General features: G+C 54.8%; 1 protein-coding gene across 1 annotated transcript; it reads left to right on the top strand.

Moving 5' to 3' along the window:
- The first annotated feature begins 221 nt into the window (after positions 1–221).
- On the top strand, positions 222–1,730 carry HOXB5 (homeobox B5). The gene is made up of 2 exons (XM_032429094.1): positions 222–783; positions 1,483–1,730. The coding sequence occupies exons 1-2, from the start codon at positions 222–224 to the stop codon at positions 1,728–1,730; spliced, it is 810 nt and encodes a 269-aa protein (XP_032284985.1).
- The last annotated feature ends 13,596 nt before the right edge of the window (positions 1,731–15,326 follow it).

The following is a 15,326-nucleotide window of genomic DNA, read 5'->3' as shown; positions in this document are numbered from 1 at the left end:
ATTACCTCTTGAGGTCATCAGCGAGAATTTACGACTGGTCAACAAAAGCACGTGATTCCCTAACGCCCCCCCATCCCCCTTCCAACCCCCCCCATATTTGGCCGCATACATAGCAAAACGAAGTACAGTGCATCGCTATAATTCATTAATACATCATAAATCGTGAAGCACAGGGTTATAACGACCACGATCCACAAATCAAGCCCTCCAAAATCACCCAAATGAGCTCGTACTTTGTAAACTCCTTCTCGGGGCGTTATCCAAATGGCCCGGACTATCAGTTGCTAAATTATGGCAGTGGCAGCTCTCTAAGCGGCTCTTACAGGGATCCCGCTGCCATGCACACCGGCTCTTACGGCTACAATTACAATGGGATGGACCTCAGCGTCAACCGCTCCTCGGCCTCCTCCAGCCACTTTGGGGCGGTGGGCGAGAGCTCGCGCGCCTTCCCCGCGCCCGCCCAGGAGCCCCGCTTCAGGCAAGCGGCGTCGAGCTGCTCCCTGTCCTCGCCCGAGTCCCTGCCCTGCACCAACGGCGACAGCCACAGCGCCAAGCCCTCTGCTTCGTCCCCCTCCGACCAGGCGACCCCGGCCAGCTCCAGCGCCAATTTCACCGAAATAGACGAGGCCAGCGCGTCCTCGGAGCCTGAGGAAGCGGCGAGGCAGCTAAGCAGCCCGAGCCTAGCTCGGGCACAGCCAGAGCCCATGGCCACCTCCACAGCCGCGCCCGAGGGGCAAACTCCGCAGATATTCCCCTGGATGAGGAAGCTTCACATCAGCCATGGTAATTCTCGCTTTCGCTCCCTTTTTTTGTCTCCTCGGCTTTCCTTCTCTGCGTTTGGGCAGGGGGGGGGGGGGGGGGGGGGGGGGGGAGGGAGGCGAGGAGAGCTTGGCTTCTCCTCAAATATAGATTTATTTTTTTTCCAGAGGTGGAGAAGTCTCTAAGAGGGTCCTCCCAGCTCGGGGGGATAGAGCCAAAGAAGGTCTAGGTCTTTAGCTGGGGAGGAGTATTTTTAATCATTTGTCTCCAGCTTCGGCTAAGGTTTTATTCGCCCAGCTGTACTAGCTATGGGATAAAGGATGGGGTTTATGTAACGTGGGGAAGGGTCCTGCTTACCCCCGAAATTTTGACGCTGCTGCTAGCAAAGAAGGGGCGAGCAGTAATAGGAGCTTTCCAGGGCAAAAGTGCAGCCGCTCTCCTCCCTCCCGGGGCGAGCGGCCGCCTGAGCCCAGCGAAGGGTGAGGCACAGGGAGGGAGCAAGAGACAAAGCCGGGCGCATTCGCAGCCGGCAGAAGTGGGGGCTGCAGGAGAAGGGGGTGTAGGAGCGAGCTCGGATGCGGGCGTCTGGAGTGGGGAGGCTTGGAGCTGCGGTGAGCTGGGTGCCGGGGACGCCTGGGTCCTGCTCCACGCCCCTCTCCCATCCAGGGCCCCCTCCCTTAACCGGACTAACGTTGCCTCGCGGCTCTACTCTGTCTGCTCCAGATATGACCGGGCCGGACGGGAAACGGGCCCGGACCGCGTACACCCGCTACCAGACCCTAGAGCTGGAGAAGGAGTTCCACTTCAACCGCTACCTGACGCGGCGGCGGCGCATCGAGATCGCCCACGCGCTCTGCCTGTCCGAGCGCCAGATCAAGATCTGGTTCCAGAACCGGCGCATGAAGTGGAAGAAAGACAACAAACTGAAAAGTATGAGCCTGGCTACAGCCGGCAGCGCCTTCCAGCCCTGAGCCCGCCTGGAGGAGCCCTGGGTGGCCCAAGAGCCCTTGCCGCCCCCCAGCCCTGGCCCCTCCAAGCCTCCCTGCGCTGCCACTGCCCGCTGGGGACCGGTTCCCATGAGCCTGCCTCGCCCCGGCCTTGTGTTACGATTTTTCGTTTGGTCTTAGGTCTTCCTGTGGCTCCCTCTCTCCTGGACTGGTTAATCTTGTTATTATTGTTAATAATAATTATTATTATTTTCCCTCCCTGCTCCCCACGCCCCTCCACTCACCCCAAATCCGCCAGTGTTTCTGAATGTTCGTGTCTGTGGTTGCACTCCTTCCCCCAGGAAAGAAAGAAACTCGCATGTTTAACGTGAACTTTCCCCTCCCCATCTGTGTTCTTCTAACTTATTTATAAAGGATGGTCGCTGTATTTTGAGTTTCAGCTTGAAACTTCTCTAAGGGGCAGCTGTTGAGGTGGGGTAGTGCCGCAGTGTGGGGCCCAGCTGAGCTGGCCTCGGAGATGGAGTCCATGACTGTCTCTTTCCACCCTCCTCCTCCTCCTCCCTTCCCACTCCCCAGGCCCAAGTCTCCCAGTGGCTTGGTCCGAGGGTGGGAAGGGGGCCTGGAGGACCAAAGGGGTGATCTTGAGAAGAGGGAAGGTAAACCGTGAGAGTTCAGTTCCTGCCGCCTGGGTAGGCCCCACAAGGCCTGGCCTGGGAGTGTACGGAAACAAAAATAATCCTCAGTGTAAAATGTCTTGTGTATTTCTCTGTGAATCCATGGGTCTGGAGTAGAGGGCCCAAAGCTTGTAAATATGGGGACAGTCTGGGTCAGACCCATCCCCCCCCCATTTCGCTTCCAAGACCATTTGTAGTGAGCGAGTGGATGCTGTGCTACGTGTGGAATCTGTCTTTGCCTTTGCCGGGCCTGTCTCAGTGATTCGCTTTTGGTATTTGTTTGTAGCTTTCCTTGAAGTCAAATAAATGTTTCCCCCACTCCACTGCCCTTCCACTTGTCTTTTCTCTGGGGGCCTGTCTCTCCCATCACTGGGCACACCCTAGACCACTCTTGACAGATCTGGGGTGTAGGGAAGGGAAAGCAGGATGCTCACCAACAGCCCCTCTCAGCCACCTACACCCCTCGCTTGGTCAACCGGTACTTGGGCCAGGGGATTGGCCTTCAAGTCTGGGGGACTGAGAGGCCCAGAAATGCCATGTGGGGCGTGGGGCAAGGGAAAGGGTGAGCTAGATTTCACCCTGGCCTTCCACCAGCCAGCAAGAAAAGCCTCTGGAAACCTCTTCAGGGAAAGTAATGTGGGCCTAAGTCCTGAGCAGGAAGCTCCTGGCCTTTTGGGAGTGGTACAGGCCTGCCCAGCCCCCCTGTCCCCTGGCCCAAATCCCAATTCAGCTCCGCCACCCACTAAGACCAAAAAAAAAAAAAAAAAAAAAAAAATCAGCTCAATTTCAAAGCTTTCCTCTCAACCTCAGTCTTCTCTGTACTTAGCGAGGGTTCCCTCTCTCCAGGGGCCCAACTGACCTTCCCTCTTGGTTAGGAGTTGGGGTCCCTCCTGGAACACCCCTGTTTCCCCTGCCAGCCCGAGTGGCCCAGGGTTAGGGCCCAGTCCTCCTCCATCCAAGTCCGCCTTCACCCTGAGTGCAAGAGTCAAGTCTGGACACTTACCCGGTCAATCCCTTCCAGCTTGGCCCAACTTCTTACAGGACTTGGGGGGAGGGGGAGCTGGTGAGGAGGCAGCCAAGGGTCGTAGAGGCTCTACTGGGCCCTCCTTCCCCCTCACCCCTTGACTTTGTCCCCCTTTGTCCATAGCAAACTATCCCAAAAGTCGCTATGACATTTAGATGTCAAATGGATAGGGGTTTTATCTCGAAGTTAGATCGTAAAAATCGCCGAGAAGTCAGACAGATACCCCTCACTGGCTCGAGAAAGTCACGTGAGGTCCATAAAGTTAGTTTTATGGTTTTGGGGAGTTGACACCGCGCGGTATATTTCACATTCTCCAGAATGTTAAGTGACACTTTAACTGCTCGCCGTGGTGGGGAAGGGGGCAGAGGTAGGTGAGCGCTCTCCCAGCCCAGAAGACAGTGGCGGCACTCCCGCGGTAAGTGGCTTCCAGCTTTCGCTTTCTCCCCCTGCAATTTTGGGGCTTGGAACCCCGGGCAGGAAATCTTGCCTCCGGCAGGGCTGTAGCTTAGCAAGTGGGGGACATTTCGTCTGCTTTTTGCACCAAGTTCTGACAGGCTGGGCAACTGACGTGGGGGCTCTCATTTCTGGAAGGCCTCAAGGGTAGGGGGGGCCTGGTTTTTATGCACAGGACTGTCTGACTCTTTGTGGGGGGAAAGGGGCTTGTGTGGGTTCCTTCAGTGTCCTTGGAAATTTCGGGGGCGAGAGGGAAGGGTGTGTACTCCTGAAAGAAGGGCCCCTTGTGGGGGGCCACTTCACTGCTGGATATCTTCAGACAGACCTCTCCCCACCCCCAGGAAAGAAACTTTATGACATTCATTTGTCAGGGGTGTGTGGGGGCGCGCCGCTGGGCACTTTTATCTGGATACATCTGAGCTGAGAAAAAGCACTGGGAAGGCTAATGCGGCTGCTGTGGGCCGCCTTGCACTGGGGCTCTCTCTGGCTTTCAGATTTTTGAACCCTGTGAAAGGGGGTGCCTCCCATTTCTCCACGGCCTCATCAGGGGGTTACCCAGGATGGGGTGTGCGGCGCTTTTGCACGCAGCTTCCGCCTGTTAATTCCAAGCCAGCCCCTTCCGCTTGGCTCTGAGGAGGGTCAGAGGGGCACAATCCCCTCAAATTCCAAACCTAATTCCTGGCCAGGAGTGAGGGGAAGGGGGGGCCTTTTTCCCTTGCCTGGAGGAGTTAGGTGTTTCAGCAGATCCCTGGCAGGCCCTCCATAAATAAAACTTGCTCAAGAACACAGACCCCAACTGTCCGGAGGGAAAAAAGGGACTCAGGAGCAGGAGAGAAAAATCAGAAATGTTCTCTCTTTCCTCTCCTCTCCCTCCCTCTTCTCCTCTCCCTACCAGACCCTTAAAAGCCCCTTTGTTTTGTGGCACCGCAAACCCAGAGGGATTTCATCATCTGACCCCCAGGGGGCCTGTTATTTTCTAAGGGTAAATCACCCTCTTCTAAACTAGAGGCCTCTTCTCCACCAAACTGACCCCCGATTTTAAGACCCATGGGGTCTACCACCCTGTCAGTCCTGTTTTTGCTAGCCCTCCGTCTCTTGATTTGGCTTACCAACTCCTGTGAATAGTCCCTAGAATTGGACATATGGCACCTTAAGGAGCTTCTGATATTTGGGACAAGGGGAGGGCCATGAGATTCCCCCCATTTCCCTTTGAAGGACATCTGCACTCTCTGCCTCTCTCCCCTCTTCCCTGTAGCCATTCTCTGTTCCCTGAGCTCTCCAGTCCCTGCCCAGGCCTGACTTACAGGAGAACTTTCACGGGTTTGAGAGCAAAGAGGACAGAGAGCTTGGGGTCCTCACCCTGATTTGAAGACAAATCCCCCCAAGAATGATGAGACATTTGTATTCCTTGGAAAGGAGACTCTGGTCAGCTCCCAGAGGGTCCCCAGCATCATTTAAGATACCAATACATTCTGGAGGCACAGCCTCCACAGGCTTCCACTCTGGACAAGGCAAATGAGTTGAGTAAGGTGCAGAGGAAGGGTGCAGCAGGGGCAGAATCTGACCTGGGGCCTCCTGGGAACCCCCATTCCCATGCGCCTGGCCTCCCTCCAATGCCGAGCTCTCTTGCAGAAACCCCAGACCACTAGGCCTGCCCCTGAAGACTTTTTTTTGTCCCCTTCTATGTCCGCTCTGCAAACTCTGATAAAGAACGTGTGGGGCTGGCGGCCCAGGGACATCTGCTGGGCATATCTAGACAGATTTTCCGGAATGGTGAAGAGCAGCCCCGGGCAGGGGAGGGTGCCCACTTCCGCCCCGGAGGTCAAAACCCTTGAAGGGTCTCCTGCTCTAAGGGGTTCCGGGAAAAGACTCCCTAGCTGGTTTTCCTCTTCCCTGCTTCAGGTTCTCTGGGCAATGGTCTCCCTTGAAACCTAATAAGGATGTGTGTGTTGCGGGGGGGGGGGGGGGGGGGGGGGGAGAGGGGAGAAGGGGTTTCTGGTGCAAAGGAACTCTTACTCCGCCACAGACCCATGCCCTCCCCTCCTGCCTTCCCCAAGACATTCTCTCGGGAAGCCGCTCCTCAATCTGGAGGGCTCTTTTCTCCCTCCTCGCCCACCCGCTTCCGCCTCCCCTGCTGGGTCCAGGCCTCAACCTTCTGAGCTCCAGGCTAGCACCCTGCAGCCAAATGCTGCCGCCCAGCCACCCAGCCACCCAGCACCCTCCACCTGGGCAGGCCTGAGGAGGCAGCCGGGCATTAAGGCCCCAGTTGCCTTTTTCCCTCCAAGGCCTGCCTGACCACCTCTCAGCGGACAATTTGATTTTGGATTTTTTTGTTTGATTTGGTTATTTTGTTTTGTTTTGTTTTGTTTCTCTGCGTGCGGGGTGGGAGGAAGTATAAAGAAGTGTAAACAGGAAAGCCAGCCGGCCCTGGAGTTCCGAGCGCCCATATTTCATCGGCTTCCTCTCCATAACTGCAGCGGGGACACTTAACCCTTCCCTGGCTGTGAGAACGTGTTCACGGGGGGGGGGGGGGAGGCAGGGGGTGGGGGCAAGATCCAAGTGGGAGCTCCTCTCCTGGCCTGGTTCCTTCATCCCTGGAGTCTGGATGCTGGGGCAGAAGCCAAGGATTTGGAACAAGAGAGAAGACAGACCACTTAGAACAATCTCCCAAACTCAGTCCCTTCCAGGGTAGAGAGGAAGAAGCTCCCCTGCATGGGCTTCTCAGCTTGGGGACCAATTGGATCAACCAAGGAGGACAGAGCTGGGAAGAAACCCTCCCATCTTTTAGGGTCACTCTCTCCATTTTTGGAGTTTCTAGAAGTAATCAGATTTTGAGGCTGGGATCTGCCCACAGCAGGATTTATCGATTGCTGCAGTGCTGTTACACATCCATATTAATTAACGCAGACACCGGCCTGGAAACTGAGCCGCTTGGGGAGGAGGAGAGAAGAAATGGGGGCCCCTTAAGGAAAATGGACATTTCTCCCTAAGTGGCCCTGGGGCCCAGATTGGAGAGTCCTTCCCCACCAGAATCATGTGGCCTTCTCCGGGCTTGAGGTCCCTGCACTTCTCAGCAGGGGCAAGTGTGTCTTACTCCCCACAGTCAGAGTCCACACACAAATCTTCTCAGGGGTGGAATTAAACACCTCTCAGGCCTGACTCTTCCTTGTCAGACGTAGGTTGCCCTCAGATGGATGGATCTTTTGGTGGATGTTCCCAGGACGTCCTTTCTAGAGGGCTTCAGGACTCCTCCCCACCTTCTTCCCAACTTCCCCAAGGTAGAAGCTTTTTATGGCCTGGGGGCTTATTTTGTTTTTAGTGCTTGGTGGTGGTGGTGGTAGCGATGGCCTCCCCCTTCCTCTCACCCCTCCCTCCAAAAAGTGATTAAAATCTGTTAAAGGATTTAATTAAGACAGTTAAATGAAAAGGAAGGAGGCGCAAATGAGTTGGGGGAAAAAACCCACACCAAAGCTATTCTCAACGATTAAATCGCCATTTTAACCATATAATGGAGTTTGCATCCTGAAAGGGGAAATCAACGCTCATATCTCATCAATAATTCATAGAGTCCGGGATCACGCAGAGGTCAGCAGACGGGGCCGGAGCGCTCGGGGTTCCGCGCCGCTGCCGCATACATTACGCGCCTCGGGCCGCGATGCCGTCCCCTCCGCCGCTCGGGCCCGGACCGGGGCCCCGGCATGCCGACAGGTTTAGGCCGATTTTTTGATTTTTCGTTCTTCCTTTTGGCGAATTTACTGAGACCCAGATTGGCGGGCTCCCGGGGGAAGTTTAGGAGATTTAGGAGACTGGAGAGATTGGACTTCGGGCAATTCGGGACCTCTCGGACCGGAATATCACCCTCTTTCCAAGTTTTAATCTCTCCCCCACTTTTTTTCTTCTTCTCCTTTTCTCTGTTTAAGGCGTCTTCTGTCCTGTCTCTTCTCTTCCCAAATTTCCTCTCCGAGAGGAAAATGCACTCTCTGCAGCATCCTCTAGCCTCTCTTCCCTGGAAACGGCTCCCAGGCTGCCGGGCCGCTCTCTGGCCTTGCTCTCCGTGTGGATTCGGGCTGAGCCCACATAGCTTCGCCCCGGTTGCAGCCTCTGAGCACCGAGGCTGCCTTTGATTGTTGCGATCCCTGACCTCGGAGCCCGGTCGGGTAGGGATGAATGCATCTAGGGAGGAAAGGGACCTGGCAGGCCCCAGTGCAGCTTGCTTGGTCAAGAGATGACCCAGGCCAGGTGGGAAGGGGAGGATTCAGCTTGGAAGGCAGCATCTGGGGGAAAAGTGGAGGGAAAGTGCCAGCATGTGGGAACGTCTCCCCTTGGGGCTGGAAGGCGAGATGCAGGATAAGCCCTATATTTTGGAGCTTCTGCAGGCTTGTTCCATTCTCTCTGTGTGTCTCTCTCTAATTCGCTCTCTTCTGCTTTCCGACCCCTAAAAGGCCCCTAGGGAAGGGGGAACGAACCCTTCCCTGTGAGAAGTGGGGTCCTGGGAGGGGATATTTGGGCGCAAGGGAAACCGAAAGAGCGCGGGACGCTCGTGCGGCCGCCGCGCCGGCCGAGAGGCAGAGGCTGTAACGTCCCCGAGCTGCCAGTAGAGTCCGCCTTAGACCAAGTTCACAGCCAGGCTGGGGCCTCGGAGGCGCCAGCGAGTGGCCGTGCAAGGTGGCCCCGGGCCCGCTGGGTCTCGCATGGCCTGGACACTGAGCTCTCTCTTTCCAGCCCTTTGGGGACTGTGGCCCCCTCCGCTCTCAAGGAACCCTTGCTCCAAGCTCTCTCCACTCTTCACCCCAGAAACTCCCTTCTCCAGGTCAGCTGACGCGTCGTATTGCACCCCGTATGTCCCCACGCCCAGCAACCGCGGCCCCGCTCGGGGACAAGAATGGAGCGGGTGGGTCATCAAAAGCTTTTCCAGGCACTCCACAGGAAAGACCCGTGGAAATGCGGGAAGTGGGGTCGATGCGGGAAGTGGGGTGGCATCTTTTCCCAAGGAGTTATTTAATAATCAAAAGACTCCTCTTCCCCAGATCTAAGGCCCTTAGTGGGGGTTTGGGGAGGGTAGCGAGGGGGGAGGGGCACGGAAGGCGTTTTGCGCTTGGGTTTTGGCAGCCGGCGCAGCAGAATGAGACCCTGGGCCGTGAGGCCAGTGTTATTGCCAGAGGGGTCGCAAAGTTGGAGGGTCAAAAGTTTACAGCGTGCGGGAGCGGGCGGCGGCGTCTAGCGGTGGGGGCGGTCTGGGCAAGGGGAGGAGGCTGTGTGAGCAGAGAGAGAAGAGAGGGAGCAGAGGGTGCGGGAGGTAAGGAAGACCTGTGTGTTTGGGGAGTGGGGGAGCAGAACTGGGGAGGAGGAGAGGCAGCTATCTGGGGCAGGAGAAACTGGGGTGGGGGAGAAACCCTTCTCCAAAAGCCGCGGGGCTGGTGGGGTGGGGAGCTGCACAAGAGCGCTGGGGGCATGGCGAATCCTCTGCGCAATTTTCTCTCCCAAAGATAACCTTTGAGTCACCATATAAAATTTAATTAAAACCTACCCAGCCGCACACATTAAAAAAATCCAATTACCCACGCGTCCTTGCAGGACGTTTGATGGGGCCAAAGAAGGCTTCCAAGGTGAAGGCCTGATTCTCACCAACATCAGACCCACCCTCCTTCCCCCAAAGGGTCCAAAGAGCTGACTCCCCCAACTCCCCCTATCCCTCAGGCAGGCCTATTCTTCAGGGATTCCTAACCCCCAGGCTGGGTCCAGGCAGCTGGAGTCCAGGACAGTGGGCCAGGGCTGGAGGGTTTCTAAACTCCCATTCCTCTTTCCAAATTGCTTGGGTTTAAGAAGTTGGATACTGAAAGAAGGTTGGCTAGCTAATTCTCGCACTCTCTCCCAAACCTCCACTTGTATGTTCATCCAGAATCCCTCTCTTCCTATTTGGAGGAGGGAGGAGAAATGAGAAGGAAAAATACTGAATGGCCTCACAGAGATCTTTTTAACTGGAGTTAAAACAAGCGACCTGAAATGAACCTTGAATCTATGCATTAGGCTTAGCTCATAAGTAAAATGTTTACAGAGACTCTGTAATTATAACACCAGGGTATATGCCTATTTTTGGTCTTTAAATGACTGTTTGTCGTGTTATGAAATGTGATCACATTCTCTTCCAAGCATTGGATATAGGAGGTGCGCTGTGGGTGTTTGTCCTGCCAGAATAGAGATAACCTGAGAGTTTTCATAAAGACGCCTTTTGAATTATGGCCAGAAGAGACAACAACTTAATGTCAAATTGCAAATCAATTTGCCCCAGTTTTTGACTAAACCAGCTGGGTGTGGGTCCCCATTTCTATTCAGCCTTGAGACAAGTTGCTCTGGGGAGTCAAGCCAGGAAGGAATTCCCGAGGTCCAGAAGAGGTAGAGGTCAAAGGCTGAACTGGAGACTCTGTTTCCTTCTGTTCCTCCTGTCTCTTTTTCCTCCTTTTCCAGGACAGAATGCTAGCGAATTTATGGTTCTGTGGAATAGCCTGGAGCAGCCAAAGGGCCTGGGCTGGAGGGGCCTCAGGATGGGGAAAGAGGGTCCTCTGCCATCCTCGGCCAAACTGGGTGCCTTGGGATAGTCTCTCTCACCTCCTTGTACTAGAGGGATCTCTCCCTGCAGACATTCCCCCTAGACTTAAACTGGGTGGTAGGGGAGTCACCTGACTAACCTCTGCTGGTCCCTTGGAGGCTAGAGAAAGGGGAAAATGTCTTGTTGACAGTCCAAGAATTCTAATCCTTGAGAGACAAACCAGAGAAAATCTCTGAGTATTTTTAATGTCTCCTTGCTTTGCTCCTGTACGTCCTTGTGGTGGTGATAGGGGTAGGCAAAAGTGTTACTGTATAGATGAGAAGTGGTTTTAAACAAAAATTGGGGGGAGGGTGTATTGTTTTGTGTTTAAAGGGAAATTAAAGCCTCTGAAAACCAAGTCCTCCTGCTTTGACCAGTGCGGTCCAGCTCCTCTCTCAGGATTCTCTCTGTCTTCCCCAGATATGCTGGCCTAGGGACCAAATCTCAGCCCCAGGAGGTGGAGGAGTCATTCCTGGGGCCCTGGAACCTCCAAAGTTTGAGCAGAAATGGGATATCTCTGGCACTGGGGGAGGGAATAAGGCAGAGGGAGTGTGCAAGGGGGCAGGGATACAGGCCCTGCCAATGCAGCCATTTAATAGGGCAGGCAGGAGGGAAGGGGGCTCTGGCTCAGGCCTGCTCTCTGGGACCCCAAGTCCCAAGGCCACATTTCCACTTCTCCACCTACCATCCTCCCTCCCAGGCCCCAAAGGGAACCCCTATGGAATCCTACCCTCTCCTACCTTGCCCAAGGAACCAAAACAGATGAGAAAATAGGAATGATGGAATATCAAGGCAGAGGTGGGGTAGGCTGAGTACTACCAGCCTGGGACTTTTTTGGGGGTGGGGTTGGGTGAAGGGAAGAGAAGGTTCTGGCAAAAAGTCGAGCTGAAGAGGATGAGCTGAATCAAATTCCTGCTCCGTCATTTTTCTCCCAAGTAATGACCTGCGCAAAATTCAATATGACCGAGCGAACTGTGCGAGTGTATTATAGTAACTGCCTGCTCGTGGGGGAGGCCCGGAGAGGGGTGAACCGTAGGTCACGGCGTCTAAAAATTATTAAAATGTTCGAGAGCCTCGTGACGCGCCTAGCTGTTTAACAAAGACTGCCAAAGTATGAGATTAATACGAAAACTTGCGCTTCAAAAACAAAAACACATCAAAAAAAAGTCTTGTTCCGGCCTGCAAGGGGGCCCGTAGCGGCGGGGCCCGCAGCCGCGGTTCGGTTTTCCGGACACACAATAGTGGACGAGAGCGAGCTCATCTGGGGCCGAGCGGGCCCGCGGGCGGGTCTGCGGCCGGAGGGCGCGGGGAGCCGCCCGGTGAGTACTCTTGCCCGCTCCCCCCTCTGGGCCTTCCACTCCTCCGTGCGGCCTCCGGTGCGCCGGCCGGCTGGGGGCTCGCCTCCTCGGCCCTGCGCTTTCCCTCCCTTGCTCTGTGCTCTCTCCCTGGCGACAAAAGGTAGATGATTCCGTGCGGGCTGGGCGCGCCCGGGACAGCGGAGGGGGCTGAGCAGCGAGAGGTCACTTTAGCAACCTGTGGCTGCCAGGGGAAGGCGGCCGGCGAGCCGGCGAGCGAACGACCCGGGAGCGCAGGGGAGGTGGCTCGGGACGCGCGCGCAGAGCCCTTGCCTTTTCTTATTTTTATTACGAGTACTCGTGTTCGTATTCTTTTGGGGTCGGAGGGGAGAGGCAGCCTCCGGTGTTGGTGAAATCCGTCTGGGGAGTCGCTGATAAACCTTGTCCCCCACCCATCGCGGCTGCACTCGGCTGGGGTGGGGGGCTGCGGCGCCTCGGTGGGATGGGCAGGTGGCGGCTCCCAGCGCGCCGCAGAGAAAATCTCCGCGCTCTGTCCCCAGGAGCAGCCATACCCAGCCCCGCAGTGGCTCTGCCTCCCATACCTCTCTCTTGGGGTGCTCCGAGCACCTGGGCTGCATCCTTTGTGAAGTGTAGAGCAGCAGAGAGGCCCGGTGGCCAGCCTAGCGGCCCTCCCCAAATTCCGAAAAGCTGGCTGAGTTGGACGGGTTTCAGAGAGCGAGTTGAGAAGGACAGGAGGTATGGGGTGGGGGAGGGGCCTGGCCAGTTGGAATGGGTCGTGGAACCCCTGACGAAGTGGCCTTTGACAAGACTTGGAAAGATCCCTGCTTGACGCTGGGGGGCTGGGGGGGGCGGTTCTACCCAGGCATTTTGTCTGTGGGCCCAGGGCCAGACTCTAGTCTCCTTAGGTGCCCAGATGGGGGTCTACTGGACCCTCTCTTGGCAAAGGTAATTAAAATATAAGAGTGTGTGTGTGTGTGTGTGTGTGTGTGTGTGTGTGTGTGTGATTTTTCAAATATATGCAAGTCAGCCTGGCTGGGAGAATGTTGGTGTTAGAAATCAGGCCCGAGGCCAAAATTGGCAATCTAGATTTGGGATAGAAAAATCAAAAGGTCTCTGGACCTAGTTTCTGGCAAGTGGGAGGGAGCACTCCTCCTACCCACCTGCAAGAGTCCCAGGACTGGGGAGGGGGAGAGACTTCTGCAATGTGGTGGTTAGAAGGTTGTTTTTTGTGTTGTTGCTGTATTTGTTAATGAAATTGATATCGTTCTGACTCCATCACTAAGGATGCAAGTATTTCTCAGGGAGATGGGTAGGGAGTCTGGGCGGTAGAGGCTTTCTCTGTGCCCATTCCCCTCACCCTGTGATGGTCTCAGCATTCAGTCTAGGACTCAGTTCCCTCCAGCCCAATCCCAGGCTCCCAGTTTAGTAAATTCAGCGGTTACTGGGACCCTTGGGAAGTTCATTTGTAAACCCCAGATTCCCCCAGGTTTACCAGATCCCCATTTTGGTCCCACTGCCAGAGACCCTAGCAGGTGGCGGAATGAGCAAATTTAGACAGAGAGAGCCTGCCTGGGCCTGGGGAGGTGGGGGAAACGGGGTTCCTCCACACACTTCAGGGATTATCCCCCTTTTCTGGCCCTAGGAGGTGCTGGAGGCTGGGAGGGGCTGGAATATCATCTGGCTGCATCTTTTATGGCTCCTCATTGCCCTTCATTCGGAAATGAAACGCCTTTGATCTTTTTCTCAGGTTGTAAACGGAATTGCCCGTCATTAAATATCCGGGGCCCCATCTGTTTGGTCTCCCAGCATTTTTCTTTACAGCTGTTTCTCTCTCTTTTTACCATTGAATTTTTCCAAAAGGACTTTTATGACACCTCCTTCACACCCAGCCACCTCTCCCTCCTCCCTTCACCAAGAGGCGCCTTGGAAAATATCTAGATATTCGTTTGATGGCAAACTAAAGGCTACGAGGGGCACGGAGGAGCCGATTGGGGTTTTGTTTTTCTTTAAAAAAAATAAAAGTCCTGGGGGGAGGGGAGGGGCACGAGGGCACCCAGAAGGGCCTGATTCTGACTTCGCTGCAGCCTCGGGATGACCCTTCCTCCTTTTGTGCTTAGCTAATGTTTACATCTCATAATTCATGCGCCGCCCAGGGTTGTGCGGCGGCCCCGAGGTTCGCGTCCCTTTGCGGGACCGGCTCCTTCTATTTCTCTGATAGAAGAGAAAGAGAGTTGAAAACCTTGTAATCCCCAAAATGGACCCGCAGTGTCTTCTGCTCCCAGAGCTCAAACGTAGAACAAAACGAAATAAAATCAAAGCACTGAAACCACACCCCAAACGAAGAAGGCGCGGAAAGTAGGAGAACTGGAAAATTTCTGGGCCAAGAAGATCTGTCTGTCTTCTGTATATACCCTGTAGATCCGAATTTGTGTAAGGAATTTTGTGGTCACAAATTCGTATCTAGGGGAATATGTAGTTGACATAAACACTCCGCTCATTTTTTTTCCCGAAGAAATTTTTTTTCCCAAAAAGAGGACCATCCGGTGACTGACCACACGAAGACTCCTTCCTTTTTTTTTTTTTTTTCCTTCCTCTTTCCTTTCCTCCCTCATTGGTTAGAGATGGAGGAATCATCTACCTGAAATCTCCCATGCCTGCCCCTGGAAGGCTTGGTCCCTTTTCACTTCTCTTAATAGGTTAATATTGGTGGTGGTGTTTTATCCTCTCCCCCAAGCCCACTTATTCTCTGTTCTGGGATCAGGGAGGCTTTACTGAAAATCCGGAAAAAATGACTATTGTTGTCAGTGTGCGAAGGCAAAGAAAATCGTTTTTCAAACGGATGTTGAGGTTGCCTTTTCATTTGGGATCAGAACAAGATGCCCTGGAAATATGCAATTACTAAGGGGTGTTATTGTGTGTGTGGGTCACCCCTAGGGCTCCTACCCCCAGCATCATAAGGATGTGAGATTTCTGTTCACTGCAGACGCAGCTGCATTAGCGGCAATTAGAACGGCTGGACACCGTGGTTAGCATTGCTCGGGTGGTTCTGGAATTAGCAAATTGCTATTCAGTGTGCTCTCAAAAGTTGCAAGATTTTTACTCCAGCACTCATGTTCAGTGTGGGGAACCAAGTCGTTTCTCGGCGTGGGCCGTGTGGGGTAAGGGGAGGACTGGATAAGAGAGGGGAACGGAAGGACTGACTGACACAGCCAAACTAATAGCGCAGCTAAATGCGATTTGGAAGGCGAGGTCTCCCCGAATTAGTGCATGAATTTCCTATCGATCCGCCCGCGGTTCCATTCATCTCTGACAAGTCCCTCCTGCACCCGCCTGCTTGCTCCCGACGCCTCCTCTCTTCACTCCCTACCCCTCCCCAGGCGACTGCAGAGAAAAGCCCGGTGCTCAGTGCCCTCTCGCCCCCATGTGGGTTCCTCTCTCTAGGCGGAGCCCCCAGTCTGCCCCTCAACTTAACTCCCCACACAGCCTCCTGGGCTCCTTCCCGTCGTGAGGAGGGGGTGGGGGGCCTATGGAAGGCAGAGAATGCGGGGCGGTGAGGCCGGACAGGAG

This window comes from Phoca vitulina, unplaced genomic scaffold, assembly GCF_004348235.1.
Source record: "Phoca vitulina isolate PV1807 unplaced genomic scaffold, GSC_HSeal_1.0 scaffold40, whole genome shotgun sequence".
Taxonomy (NCBI): Eukaryota; Metazoa; Chordata; class Mammalia; order Carnivora; family Phocidae; genus Phoca; species Phoca vitulina.
The sequence above is the reverse complement of the archived record's forward strand: the minus strand, read 5'-3'. Positions and strand labels throughout refer to the sequence as shown.

Coding starts and splice junctions, on each gene's coding strand:
- HOXB5 (XM_032429094.1), top strand. CDS start 222: ATGAGCTCGTACTTTGTAAACTCCTTCTCGGGGCGTTATCCAAATGGC. Junction 784..1,482: donor GAAGCTTCACATCAGCCATG/GTAATTCTCGCT, acceptor TGTCTGCTCCAG/ATATGACCGGGCCGGACGGG.